Source organism: Lepisma saccharinum, chromosome 2 (assembly GCF_977018435.1).
Source record: "Lepisma saccharinum chromosome 2, izLepSacc3.1, whole genome shotgun sequence".
NCBI lineage: Eukaryota > Metazoa > Arthropoda > Insecta > Zygentoma > Lepismatidae > Lepisma > Lepisma saccharinum.
The window spans coordinates 19740045-19755172 of record NC_139230.1 but is presented as its reverse complement, the minus strand read 5'-3'; the positions used below and the strand labels follow the sequence as shown (position 1 = coordinate 19755172).

Below are 15128 nucleotides of genomic sequence, written 5' to 3'. Positions count from 1 at the left end.
CCTTGCTTAGAAAGCAGTAGTGTGCATATTCGCGGATTATTGGAGGACACTCTACTTAGTAACTAATTTCTGCCTATTTGATAATGCCATATCGTTATCAAGAATTCTGCCATGCTCCTCTATAAATTTCGATGGATATCGCCTCTTATGGCGGGAGAGGTGCAAGTTAGTAAATGGCATCTTGTAATTCTTGAATTTCAAGTTTCAGAGCTTCCGTCGATACAATCGTAAGGTTGAATCGTTATTTAAAAGTACAGTTACCTCTACACGTTGTAACATGCTTTGAAAACATACGTGGGGATGCGGAGGTAGGGGCCACAAACATTCACAACCTCGGCCATATGTGGACAACACCACGCTCAGGCTGCTTTATTATAGGCTGAACCGTTCCATGCAGGGGCATCGCTGGAAAAATGTCCACATGGCATCACCCACCCAGGGAATCGAACCCGGGTTTCCCTAATGGCATTCAGGCGCCCTACTGATTGAACTACCGCGGCTCTTTTAGAATCACTAATACCTTATTATTATATCGTGATAAAGGTCTATAAAACCGGTCATGTGGGTGAACAAGAAGCATAAATGCCAATAAATCCATTAATGGATGGGAAACTTCTCCCTTGCTTTCTAGCACACTATAAAATATGTCATTCGCCCTGTACTAAATTTTTATGGCTTCCATCTTTCGAAGAACACTTCTGATGTCACTTCCTTTCACTGCGTTCTTGGTAATTACTGTTATTGCCTTAGTAACATCACCCATTAGCCGTCTGGGTGGCTGAGCGTATTGAGTGATGATCCCGCCACCATAGGTTCTGGGTTCGAATCCTTGTCTCTGTATGGTTATTCCTTTGTGAGTGTTCCTTCGTCAGTTTCATCCTCATCGTCGTGATTATCCTAAGGGGAAGAAAAGCAACGTAGAGATATAAGGAAAACCCGACCTCCGTGACGGAGGGGTTAGCATAGCGAGCTACGACGCCAGAGGTTCCGGGTTCGAATCCTTTCCTGGGCATGGTGTTCTTTCTGAGTGTCCCTTCATCAATTTCATCATATCATCATCATCCATCCTCGTCTTCGCGATTAGCCAAAAGTGGCAGAAAAGCGAAGTAAAATAATCAATCAAGAAATAAGAAAAGGTATGAAAACATCAATTACTCTAATTGGGAGATGTGGAGTAACAACGGGCATGTCCGTTGTTAAATGTGCCATCCCGGTTTCAATATGGAATGACTGAGAAAGCTGCGAAAGCGTGCCAGGATTGAACCAGCGACTTCCGGAAAACGAGTCCATGAATTTAAGATATTTGACTAGATAGTCTATTGCCACTGCAACAGGACGGTGTTGGTCGGAAAGCGACATTTTCATTAAAATTGCATTATCGATAGAAGAGGTTATATGTTCATGAAAACACACCATATTATTAAATTGATTGAAAAATTGAAACTAATCGTATAGCATATTGCTTCCCTACCAATTGATTGATTTAGTTTATTTTTGCCACTTTTGGCTAATCGCGAAGATGGGAATGAGTGATCAAATTGATGAAGTACTTAACTTGATGGAGAACTTAACCGCCATGCTTAATATATATACAGTTAGCACTAACATATGATTTTACACACTCATGTAGTAATAATTACTATTTTTTCAGGTTCAACTCTCTGTGCTGAAAGAAGAAAAACGGCTTTTATTGCTTCAGTTGAAAGCCAATCAAACGAACAAAAAACAGATGATAATAACAGACATCGATGATGATGCAAACAAAGGATTGGAGAGTCTTGGCGAGACAGGCGTTGCCACTCCTAGAAACCAGAAGAAAACTGTGCGAATATGTCACCTTGATTCTTCACAGCCTACAATTAATAGTAAGCATTTTTCCTTGAATTCGTTTTTAATTTGTTCTTTTACTGAATAGAGAATACAGTATTTAGAATTGAAATTATATTATTGCAGGTCATGCTAAAGTAGCAGTACAGTAGAAGTCACTATTGAAATTTAATCAGACAAGTCACAATTTCTCTTGTAAACTTTTTTTTGTAATCCCTGTTATGCCTCACTTATCAAAAAAATAAAGAGTTTGTGTGAAATTCGTGCTGATAGAACGCATTTTTCTCAGGCTATCGTCCAGGTGAGTTGTGGGTAGGTTTCCAAACTTTCGAGAATTGACGTCACCCAACAGTGACAATTAGTTTGCCTCCAACACTCACCTGGGCGATAACCCGTAATAATCGCTTCATCATTCTTTGCTAGGAAGAAAGTTCTTATAAAATTGCGATTTGTATAAAAACGTAGTGCAAATATGCATTTGCTTAAGTAAGAGTAAAATACTGATTCTAGAACATTTCCGCTTTTCATGCACCGGTAGTCACTAAATGAAATGTACTTGTTTAGTGATAAGTGGCCTCGAAAGTGCTCTACAATGATATCAACTGTGTTGCAGCAAGCACTGCCGTTAGTAACACGTTGCCTAAATTACAACAATAACTCTTAACTTTTCGTTACCTTGATTCATTCAGAAGAGAAGGATTAATTTAAAAGGACACGACATGCTTTGTGTTATTTAAACTGTAAAGTTACATTATGAAAAGATGCATTTCAAAGAACAATTGTGATATGTGTAAAATGTTATGTCCTCATTGTATGGAAAATAACTGTAGCGGGTTACTTTTTTTGAAGCAAAGTAACTGTAATGCTTTACTTTTTCTGATTAACTTGCACAATTCTTGAGAAAAAGCTGATGAACAAGTAAGTTGCAAACCTCATTAGGAGGCCCTAGGGTAAGGCATGAAGGTACAATTGTTTTCCATAATCAACTTTATCAATCCATGATTTAGCCTTCGAAGCTAGAAAAGCGATGTAAAACAACGGCATTAGAAGAAACACCAATAAAAACTCACTTTTGGTCTCCTATGACCAATTGGGTACTGTTATATTTGGCGAAGAACTGTAGTATTGAAGTTAACAGCCTTCTCTTTTCCCTCTAACAACACTTGGGATATTTTTACCTGCAAGGAACAGTTAAGTTTCTTCTGTACTGTCTGTGCAAGGAAAGGAAACACCGGTACATCAGGAAGCCGTGAAATAACGGGATACAATTTGAGGAGAAAGTGGTGGGGGGAAGGATTTCCGCTTTCTCGGAGGTTTCGGAGCAAGATGAATGGAAGCATCACATTTTTTTGTCACGACATGCTCGAGCTGACGAAAAATGTGGAAATTGTCACACATGCCTTTCACCTCATCTTGTAAATGGCACAGTAATTGGAGAAATTGGTTTTGAATTGCCCTAGAACGCTTCTTTCCCTGTCATCTCCTGACGTACAGGTATTCGAAGCATTCGAATTAAGTGTATTAAGTGGGGTTAAGTGCATTTTATCCTCTGATGAACTATAGGGACCATAGGCGGTCATTGTACATCAACTTCCCTCACGACCTGATTTCGCTCTCACCCTCTCTGCTCACCTCTGCAATGTGTCTTGGTATTCTAGGAAAAATACCCCGATGGCGTAGTGGTAATGTCGTCACCTTGTAATCGAGGGGTCCCGGGTTCGATACACGGTGGAGGCATATAGTGGTTCGGATCCCACTTTAAGTTGTAGGTGTAGTCCCGATTAGACTTTTTGTGCATAAATTATACTTAAAACAAATCCGAACAAACAACAAGTGCAACAACTGAACCTGTAGCTGATGGAGAGTTTGAAGCGTCACTAGCTAAATGTGGTTCAGTGTCCTCCCATGAAGATTTTCTTTGTTACTTCCACAAGTTTCGCCCTCACGACTTGCCCTCCCTCACAACTCTTCAGGAAGGTGAGGTCGCCCTCAAATGGTGAACACCTCTGTTCCGGACTGGACCTAGTGACAAAAAAAAAAATAGTTGCCCAACTCAAACTCCTTTGAGTTTGGTGAGAAACTGAAAGAAATAAACAATTATAAAACAAGAAAATAACGCCGCCACTGAGAGAAGGGAGTGCAAATGTACCATTTCTAGTCAAGAAACGAAAGTTTTATACATGAATATGAATCTGTGTTCTCTTTTTGTTGTTGTTTTTCCACCGTCTGAAATTTAGGTAGAGAATATTTCCCACGACAAAACAATTTAACAAATTTATCCTTTCTATCTTTTCCCAGCGCAGTTAACCAAGCGGTATAATTAACTAATACTCGAGAGCATGTTGTCAACTCTTGAATAGGCTAATTCAGAATTAATTTTATGTGGGATGTGAATCTATTTTGAGGTGCATCATTACGAAAGCGGCAATATTCTGGGAGGGGGGAAGGTGGAATCGGAAGAATCCTCTCTTCCTGCATGCAGACAAGGAAAACATCTGATCTTAGGGTATGGAAGTTATGTAATATCTGTTGGCTCCTTGTTCATGAATGCAGTGTTGCCAACGGCAGAGATAAAACGCCTAGTCATTGTTTCATAATGTTTAGATGCAAGATAGCGACGCAGGAATAGGTTTTACTATAAGAGGCGTAACTTTTTTCTTTAATTATTAGTGTGTGTTTGGTTGTAATGGTGAGGAAATAATTTTTCAGCTAATTTGTACAGAATCGGCCAGAAGTGTGTCTCGGGATTTTTTTTTATCCCACTCATGAACGCATCAAAGTTTCCAATTAAGATTCAGACAAAAGTTTTTGAGAAGTAAATCTGTTGCGAATAACAAGTTTCAACGCTTGTGAATGTGTTTCCTGGCCAAAATACCCACGATTACCCTTTTAAGTAATATTTTACTATGAAAATACTTTATTTCGTTGTCTTCTTGATTGGAGATTCAATTTTAAAATTATTTTCATAAAATACTTTCACATTCATAGCAACTCATTATTTTCACATGCAAGAGTATTTACATTCACTTGACGTGATTTTTTGCAGTCACCTTATCTGAGGAAATCAGAAAGTGATTTGAGTCTTATTTGATGTTTGATATTTAGCGTCGCTTCTCTGCCGCTTCTGGCTAATCGCGATAAATGAGGATTGTTGATTAAAGTGTGAAAGTGATGAAGGGACACTCACAAAAAACACCCATTCTCAGGCCGGGTCCGAGCCCAGGACCCTTGGCAGTGTAGCCACTGGTAAGGTACCCAAAAGTAAACCCCACTCGATGTAGTACAACTACAATGTTGCAGGCCAACAAGGCTCTGTTGCCTGAACTCGCAGCCAGCATAATCCTATGTGGGAGTTCTGTCGGTCCATATATATTTGTAATTGTTCTTCATCCATTTTCATATTTTCGCCATTCGTCCCCATCGTCGCGATTTGCGAAAAGTGACAGAAATGCATATTAAATACACAAAATCAATCTTCAAGCAGGATCCCCTAATGGCAGGGATTAGATTGATTTATTTAATTTTTTTTTACTTCGAGTTTTGTGCTTCTTGGCTAATTTGCGAAGATGGGGATGAGTGATGAAATTGATGAATGGATATTCACAAACAACCAAGCCCGAGCGGGATTCGAACTCGGGACCCTTGGCGTCGCAGCGCGATGTGCTAACCACTCGGCCACAGGGTGCGGCAGGGTTTAGAATCGCTGTCATACAGGGACCTACCCAAGGAAGGTTGATTGACTGAATTAGATTATTTTACGTCGCTATTCTACCACTTTGGCTAATCGCGACGATGAGTGATATGATTAAATTGATGAAGACAAAATGATTAAATTGATGAAGACAATGAATACCCATGCCCAGACCAGGATTCAACGCTACGGAGATCGGCACCCAGGGGAGGGTTGTTTAAAGTTAAAAACACCCTTGGGACCCCGTTTTTCTAAAAATGAAAATACGTATACAAGAAAATGTAGTAAAATATATCATCTACTAAAAAATAAAAATAAATAAGCCTTAATTACTACCATATCCCCGGCCACAATGGCGAATTTCCTTGATGCCCGAGTGATGGTCTGTTCAGTCGATGCCCTCACTCGCTCTGAAATCAGCCACGGCGGAGACAAGAAAACGTCTTCCTTTTCCTGTGTGCGATAAGGAGCAGCCACCGAAGCGAATCCGTGCTGTCATAAAATCTCCTGTTTCCGACACCGAAATCCACGCTTGTGTGGGCAGCATGCATGTAAGTTAGCTAATGAAGAGAGTTTCCAGCAGTTCTGGGTGTGTTTCGGAAAGAGAAATTTCGATCTGTTAAGCTTATTCGGTGGGTAAGAAAGAGCAAAAGTCCATTGTGCTTTGATCAGCTAATGTATAGTTCGAGAAAATTTCACGGTCTAAGTTTCCGTTTGTTTTGCTTATTCATCCGTACAGCTTATCATGGTCTCTTCCCATATGTTATGCCAGATTTCACTTGCAACATAGCGAAAATGTCATGGATTTATCCGGTTCTAACACAACTCGCATGAACCGAAAGTCTCTCCGCGATAAATAACCTGGTGGCACACACTCAAGACCTAGTAAATTAAAATATAAAGTGTATGAAAATTTTGCCAAACTCAAATTTCCTGTACTATGCAACTTATTCAGATGATTGCCTGATATATAAAGTATGTGTTGCTTAAGATAATAAATCGCCTGTACCTGTTATGTTCAGTTCTTTAGTATAATTCCCACGATTGATGACCACTTAGCTTAGTATACTCCCTCCAGCTATATATTCATCAATATTCGAGTTTGAGTTGTAAGTCCACTTTATGCACGGAAGGCTAATCAGGACTGGACCTACAGTTTAAAGTTGGGATCCAAACCATTAATCGCCTCCACCGGGTATCAAACCTGGGGCCGCTTGATTACGGGACGATGACGTTACCTCTACGCCATCGGGGAGGCCCTCATCAATATTCGAATCGACAATGTGGTGTAAAGAAATTACAGATATAAAGTTTTAGTTTTGTCAATTTATGCACAGACAGGCTGTTCGGGACTGGACCTATAGTTTAAAGTAAGATCCGAACCACTATGTGCCTCCACCGGGCATCAAACCTGGGACTCCTTGATTACAAGGCGGCAGCGTTACCACTACGTCATCGTGGTGCAGTTCAGCGCATAGTTATACAACAAAGGATGACATTTCGAAACGAAAGGGGTCTTAATTCTTTCCTTTCCATCAGTGTAGATCACCACACAAATGCACGCTCTTCCGACTATTTCTGGTTTGCGTCAACAGAAGGTATTGCCTAAGCACACATTTTTTTGTGGTGATCTATATATAAAGTATTTAGCGTAATTTATTTTTTAGACAAGAATATCTTTAGTGTAGTGTATATTAATGTCATCTCTTCTTTCTCCGCAGATTCAGTAACTTTACGTTCCTTGGGAATCTCCAGCAACCATGGAGTTGATGGCAGAGCTCGGTCTGATTCATATTCAGAAGATCTAGCAGTGGATAAAGATCATCCCGTTCCAATAAATGGCAATCAGAAGAATGGAGTGATTATCGCAAGAAAAGTATCATCGAGAGATGTAGGTGTGGGATGTTCAGTCCTAACCCGTGACATAGGGATCACCCATTTAAGTCCAAAATTAAGATCTCTTGGAACAATGGTGGATCCGAAGTTAATAGATCCCCCTTCTGCATCGAAGTTCAGTGCAAAGAAACTTGAATTCAGTAGAGTTACGAGCGAATCCATCCCTGCAGATTCCTCCTTACAACCCCGCGATAATGCATATGCAGGTTTCGTAAAGTCATCCCCTGTTCTCGCTAGACTTAGTCAACCTCAAGCAGCTCCGCCTACTCTAACATTCGATAATTCCACCAATACGGAAAGCCCATCTCGTAGGCAGATTTGGACAAATACTGAACTTTGCATGGAGTCTGTCTATTCCCCTCAAGAACTGGAATGTAGTATTAGGCACGCCATCGCCTCTTATCAAAGATCTGTTGAACACTCGAGGCCCAAGCGATTAGATTTTGGTATTCAGGTTTCCATTCAGGACCAGAGCTTCCCTTCAATACCCGTGCTGCAGATAGTTGAGCGAAAGGACATTGGAATTCAGGCTGGTGCAGTTGAAATAGTGAAGCCAAAACGTGTGGACAATGGTGTGAACGTGAAGCCTAGGTGTAGTGATGTTGCCTCTGAAGCGAAAGCAAGAGTCAGAGACGTGGCAGCTGGGGAGTGCAGCATCAGTGATGTCCTATGCGACAAGTGCAACATCAAGAAAAGGACCGTTGGTGTAGGTTATCACAGCGTAAGATCTTCCTCAACAGAGTCTCTGTCGGTTCAGGCTCCTGGAATGACCAGGAGCAAGTCCTTCGAATATTCCAATTCGCCGATTAAAGTCAGAACGCGAACCGTTGGTTGCGGGACGGCTGGTTTCAGCAGAGGGCCCACGGCCAGTTCAAAATCTACCGATACGTCTGATCTTTCAAAGAAATTGAAAGACGTGAGTGTGAACACGATGAAAAGGAAGTTGGTCGATGCCGCAGTGGGTGAACACGTGAAAGTTAAGGATGCGGAAGTCATGGCGAAGGAGCCAGCAGTCGCGACGCGGCCATCAACTTTGAATGTTCCTCGTTCACCCACGGATCCCAATCTACGAGTAACAGTTTGTGACAAGTGTAACCGAGCAATTCAAACCATGGCGAAAGATATAATCAAGGGAAAATCTGAGGTGTCGCCAAGTCAGCTGCAGCCTTCGCGTATTCCTAGGCCGACGACGTCCACTTCACCAGGTACACCTCATTATCATGGTCCGTCTCATATTTCACACACCAAGTCGCCAGATGCGAGGCGTCAGTTCGTCCGGCAGGAAACTTACACGAAAATCTCTTCTGATGTGCTCGCCGAGGCCAGCCAGAAGAGCATACCGTAAGTACGGAATCCATTCCAGTTTTGTATTTTATGTTTCGTTTTAAGTATATTACCTACAGCATAATGTATAGGTGAAATGTGTTCCTCTATGACCAGATATAACAGAGCCTCCAGTTAGCACTTGGAAGATTCAACACAGATTTTCAATCAAATCTCAGTGTCACCAACCTCATTGATCGTTTCCGTTGTTCTCTTCTAATCTCAAAGAATATGTGACGAGACAAAAATTGTTAGGTTACATATTTCTTCATAATTTGTTTGTAATTGGTACGTATCATCGTTACATTTTTGCCAGGCATAGAGAAGGTATGCAGTTACTCAATACCTGAAAATAAGCAAAATCAAAGGAGTACGTACTTGATCATGTGCGCGCAAACCTATGTTCCCTTCAAATGGAACCCTTTTCCACATCCCTACGTTCAATATATGGTAATGTATCACTGAAACATTAATTGGGAATGCACTAGAAATTGAATAATTCCCACCCATGTATGTATATATTCGCTTCACAATGACGTCACAATAGGGGCTATCTGCTGGAAGGAAGTGTTTTCCTGCAGATTCCATAGTTTCAGCATGAAAACTACCGGTTCGTAGGCTCACAACTTGTTGCTAAAGGGAGTTAAGATTGTCATATAGGAAAGGAATTAATGGCCGTGTGACAGTAGGATGTAAATTGCGATCAGGTCCAAATAATCTTTCACTGTTATCTCTTCGTTCATTTCCTCGAGATCCAGGGCGCCGGAATAATTGGTTTCAAGCCATCGGGCTTGATAACTGGAAGCCGAAAAGCTGCAGTAACCACTACGGGTGGGGGGGGGGGGGTATTCCGAGAAGTCGGTATATGGAAAGGAAATATAAAATCTATCCCGACCCCTGACTTCGGGAAATGATTCTCCGACATTTCGGGATACCGCAAATTTGGGAAATTCCAAATGAAAGCGTTTTAAAGTGACTTATTCCCGGTGCTTTGTACACTATGAAACTAAAAGTACTTCCACTTCTAGTAACAGCCCTCTAAGGGGCAGGGCTTGCCAGAGCGGTTTTTTCATTGGGTGACGCGTGTGTGGTCAATGCATAGAGTCCCATCGCCGCTGGTTTATGACTTTCGGGAATCGAACCTGGGACCGCTCGCACGAAAGGCTAAAGCGCTAACCATTTGGCTACGCGGAGCCCGTTTTCTCCACTATAAGGGTAAGAAATTAGCATTTTTTATTCCAGAAATGCAAAAACAATCACGTGAGAGTAAAAAAGTGTAAATTCGATATTTTCAGTGTATGGAAATTCTGAACATTTCCTGCTCTGAAATTTTACCGATTTAGTCGGGAAATGACAATATTTTCCTGTCCCAATTGTCGGGATTATAAAAAATTTCTCGTCCTGATCCCGTCCCGACCAAAGGTTTTGTGTCCCGCACACCCCTAGAGGAGAATCCAGGTACAATTTAGGTAAAAAGGGAAATGTTATGAAAAATATCGAAATTGCCGCAAAATTTTGACGTTGTTAGACTCCTGTTATTGTTTTACGTGCATTGGTGTTTTAATCCTATTATGTCTAAAGAAGGTAGATGGGGTGTGGTGTATAATAAATACATAAAATAAATACGAATTGTTGCCGTACACCATATATTTTCAGAATACGCCACTGGTGTACATTCACGAAGTTATACATTATAGTTCTGGAAGAACGTATGAACTGTGATAAATTTTGTGCAACCTAGAAAACCAACTTGTGGTTTTATTATTAATATTTGTGATAATATCTACATCAATCGAGACGCCATTCGTGACGGAATGGTCAGCATAACGCGATACAAAGTCAGGTGTCCCAGATTTGAACCCTGGTCAGGCAGTGGTCTATCATTGTGTTTGTCGCGTCACTAATTTGCCGACCTCCGTGGCATAACGCGCTATGACGCCAGGTGACCCAGTTCGAATCCCGGTATGGGTGTTCATTGCGAGCGTCAGTTCATCATATTATCATCACTCATCCTCATCGTCGCGATTGGGGCCTCCCCGATGGCGTAGTGGTAACGTCGTCGCCTTGTCATCAAGGGCTCATGGGTTCGATGCTTGGTGGAGGCACATAGTGGTTCGGATCCCACTTTAAACTGTAGGTCCACTACCGATGAGCCTTTCGGTGCATAAAGTGGACTTGAAACAACAATTCAATCATCGTCGATATTAGCCAAATGTGGAAGCGATGTAAAATAATCTAATTCATTCATTGAATCAAAACCATCTATTTTTTTCCAGCTCATTGTTCATCCTCATCGTCGTGATTAACACAAGTGGTAGAAAATCGACGTAAAATAACAATGAGAAATCTGTATTTCTCCGTTCAAACGGGAACGAAGTGTACATTCGGAGGGGTGGTCGCCCCCCACCGTCTTCTATGTGCAACCCCGTGCTTTGTTTTAAGCCACGACCCATCCAGTTGTGGCTCAAGACTCGAGATCAGCGTCGCCAGAAATTTCTGTAGGTCAGTCCATTCATAAAACTTGACTAGAATTATAATAATAATAATAATCATCATAACCATGGTTATGATTATTATACAAGAAACTTATAAATTGATGAAAATACATCAATATTATTCCAGATATATTATTATTATTACATCCTTGGGGAGACCTTTCGACTCGATATACCTACGGATAAGTGAAGACTCAGCACAACTGTTCTTCGAGGGCCTGCCAGATGGTGCAGTGGTAGCATTGTCGCCTTGTAATCAAAGGGTCCCGGGTTCGATACCCGTTGGAGGCACATAGTGGTTCGGATCCCACTTTAAACTGTAGGTCAGTGGCGTATGCTGGGTTCAAAACCTGGGCTATCTCTTCTTATCATAATGTTCAAATGGGAGGATATTTTTCGTTCAATTTCTTGGATTTTAAGGTGCTGTGACATTGCGATTAAAATACATACATTACAATTTACTAATAATTATAAAAATATCACAATAAGGAAAACATTTCAAATATTTCATGGTTATTTATAAAATATTGAGGCCCATATTGTGAAATATTTATGTAGGCCTACGTGCGAGAATAAAATATACGCGTATAATAAACTTCTTACCTTGAATATGTAATTTGAACAGGAACTCCATTCTTCTCTTGGCAACCTCTGTGGTCAAATGGTTATTAGCACAGCGCACTACGACGCCAGGGGACCCGGGTTCTTTGTGAATGTCCCTTCATGAATTTCATCGTATCGTCACTCATCCTCATCGTCGCGATTAACTAAAGTGGCAGAAAAGCAACGCGAAATAACAAATCAAATCCATTATTCTCTTCTTTGCGATGCCAGAGGCCTGCATATCTGCACGATTTGAAGTTTATCCTCATGCAAAAGCCGAGTAAATTGTTTCGTCAATAGTTCGTTAATTATGTCACTCATTTTCGTTCACTATATGACGCAGCACAGATCATTCAAAACATATATACGTAATTCACTCACTCAATGCACTTAAGAAAATCCCGCAGTAACAAACCTAAATTTCTTAAACTTCCTTCAACGCGATTTCCCCTCGCAAAGTGCCCTTTGTCAACTCCGACCAGTCAGTCTACCCCAACCATCATAAATAAAGCAGCAGAGTGGTTGAAAACATCGTAAAGCGTGGTTAGTTGAAGGTCAGGCCTGGGAGTTCTGCATGTGTTCGATGGGACAGTGTTGTTTTGGCCTAGAGGACAAATTTTCTATCACATGCCAGCCACTTATTTCCCATTCCTGTAATAGTAGTTTAGTTTCAAAATTTCCCTTACCTTGGAAAAATCCCATGCTGGTTAGCGAATTGGCATCGCTGTAAGGTTTTATCGCCGTTGTAAAGTGAAGACTTCCCTGTCCACACTTGGGTTTGGAAGATACTAGAAATACGTCACCGAACGTCTCCAGGCGCTGGTTGGGGAAGAATTTAACCGCTGAAGGCTGGTGGTAGTTTTCAAGGAAATGAGTCCATCCCCATGTATAGAGCGAGCTCAAGGGAAACAAAACTTGGACGAAAAATCCCCGCGCATCCTTTAATTCTCCCGTTCAGCTCGGGACATAAGGAAGCATGGTCCACTCTCCCCCTCTCCTCCTCGCGGGAGTACGGTGGGCAGGAGTCGCGGGTTTTATACTATCGTTTTCTCTCGCGGTCGTTGTTTGAGAGTGAAGGATCAGTCACATTTGCTAGTCGATTATTTCCTGTATTTAACACATTGACTGCCGTGTGTATGATATGTCATACACATGGCTTCTTCCTTCTGGGCCACGTGTATGCTACTCCATACACAAACAAGAACCTGATTCTTGGCCGCATGTATGGAAACGCATACACAGTTCAAGCAAAACTATATGACTGTTAAACATCCGTGGCGTACAGCTAAGATGGGGCAGTAATAATTTTAATTTCTGTAATGTCTTACAAGAGTAAAAAAATCTTCAAAACTTTATTTACGCTTACGTATTCTTTTCACTAGTACAAATGTATTGACAACTAAAAAAGAAGGGTAAATGTGTAAATACATTTTTTTTTCTGGTTGGAATTCACCGCAAACGATTATACATTATGGAAACATTGCTAGTACATCATAATTCTTACAAAACCATTTGTTATATAATATTTTTTTTGTAAACTTATGTTCCTTGTAGATATATAGATATAAGGATGACATATTTTGTACCGAACACTTTGGAAGTTCAATGATTTTTGTTGAAACACTCCCGGCACATAAAAGGATTTTTGGGACATTTGTCACATACTGTCTTCACCCACCTGGCAAACTTCCTCCCTGTCGAGTCAGAATTTCCACTTCTGCCATAGATTTTGTAGCAACGTTCACAGCATCCTTGCTTCTTTCTTCCATTATCCCCTACTTTGTTTATCAAGTGACGAGTTTGAGTTTTTCTGCCTTGCTGCACAGGTAAAGTGAGTTTGCTGTCCAGGAGGTAATTGTTCAGAAAGAATATTTAGGATTACAAGTTTCCTGAATTCATTTATGTGTACGTTACTGGACTGGATGCAGTCACTGTAGAGAATGCAGGCATTCACGAGAGCCGTTCCCCATATAAATTCAATAATAACTTTCTTGTACCATTTTGTAGTCTTTCGCAGAGCGTTCCCATACGAAGCGAATTGATCACTTACGTCAATGAAGGACTTGCTATTAATGTAATCAATAATTGCGGTAGGCTTTCTAATTCATGAACCACGTCTTTCTGTTACAGTTCCCTCTTCAGCAGAGTGAGCTGTAGATAGGACTAACACATCTCTCTTATCTTTCCACTTGAGAATAGTCACACCTTCCTGAGTTTCCATTCCTACAATATCACCTTTCCTCAATTTATCCTGAACAACATCTGCTGGCAAATATTTACGGTTAGACCTAATTCTACCGATCAGATGGGTATTATTGTCAATGGCAAGGTAAGCAAGGGGAACGCTGGTGTAATAATTATCTGTGTAAAGACGCCGGCCTTCACCGAGAAGATCTCTTACTAGCTGTAACACAACAGTTTCAGGAACTGACATGTTACCGGCCGTTTATATTTCCAACGTAAAGAATAATGTTCCATGTATAGCCCCTGCTGGCACGCAACTTGAAAACTTTCACTCCGTATTTATTCTTTTTGGAAGGGATGTACTGCCGAAATGAAAGTCTTCCCCGCCATGGTATCATACTTTCGTCGACACAATTTTTTTCCCCTGGTGTGTATATTTCTTGGAATTGTGAAATGAGTTTGTTGGTGATGTTCGTAATTTTATGTAATCTATCGTTAGGGACAGCACGTGAATTGTCTTCAAAATGCCACATTCGTAGAAGCAGTTCAAATCTGTTTCTACATTATACTTCGGGGAAGAGGAAAATCAAACAAAGCACTAGTGCTCCAGTAGTCTGATAATTTTGGTACTTTGATCACCACAAAATTTTAAAACAGCGTGATATTCGGAAAGAACAAGAAAAAATGTGGTAACACAAAGCGAATAATTACGTGTATGAAATCATATACACGTGGCATACAACGTGAAATTGAAAACCTACGCCGTGTGTATAGAAATGTATACACACCACAAAAACCTCAACAATGGGCTTAATTTCAATTGTATTGAGATATTATGCATACACATTTCATTCACAGTCGGTCAGTAACCAGAAAATCGGATTGGCCCAGAAGAGATACATTTTCAGTTACACGGTGGCAGTCAATGTGTATCTGGGCTTCGGCGATAGCCTAGGTAGCCTAGAATATACGCGCCTGCTGTAGGTCCAGTCCCAATTAGCCTTTCTGTGCATAAAGTGGACTTAAAACGACAATTCAATCAATCAACAACTGTTCTTCGGCCTCCCCGATGGCGCAATGGTTGCGTCGTCGTCTTGTAATCAAGGGGT

The 15128-nt window shown here is 41.0% G+C and overlaps 1 protein-coding gene across 1 annotated transcript in view; it reads left to right on the top strand.

The window, feature by feature from the left end:
- Positions 1-15128, top strand: part of Kank (KN motif and ankyrin repeat domain-containing protein 2 kank) — a 207442-nt gene that overhangs the window by 153145 nt on the left and 39169 nt on the right. Inside the window, exons 7-8 of the mRNA XM_083117142.1 lie at positions 1652-1865; positions 7240-8755. Coding sequence (XP_082973268.1) covers positions 1652-1865; positions 7240-8755 — 1730 coding nt within the window. The remainder of the gene's footprint in view (positions 1-1651; positions 1866-7239; positions 8756-15128) is intronic.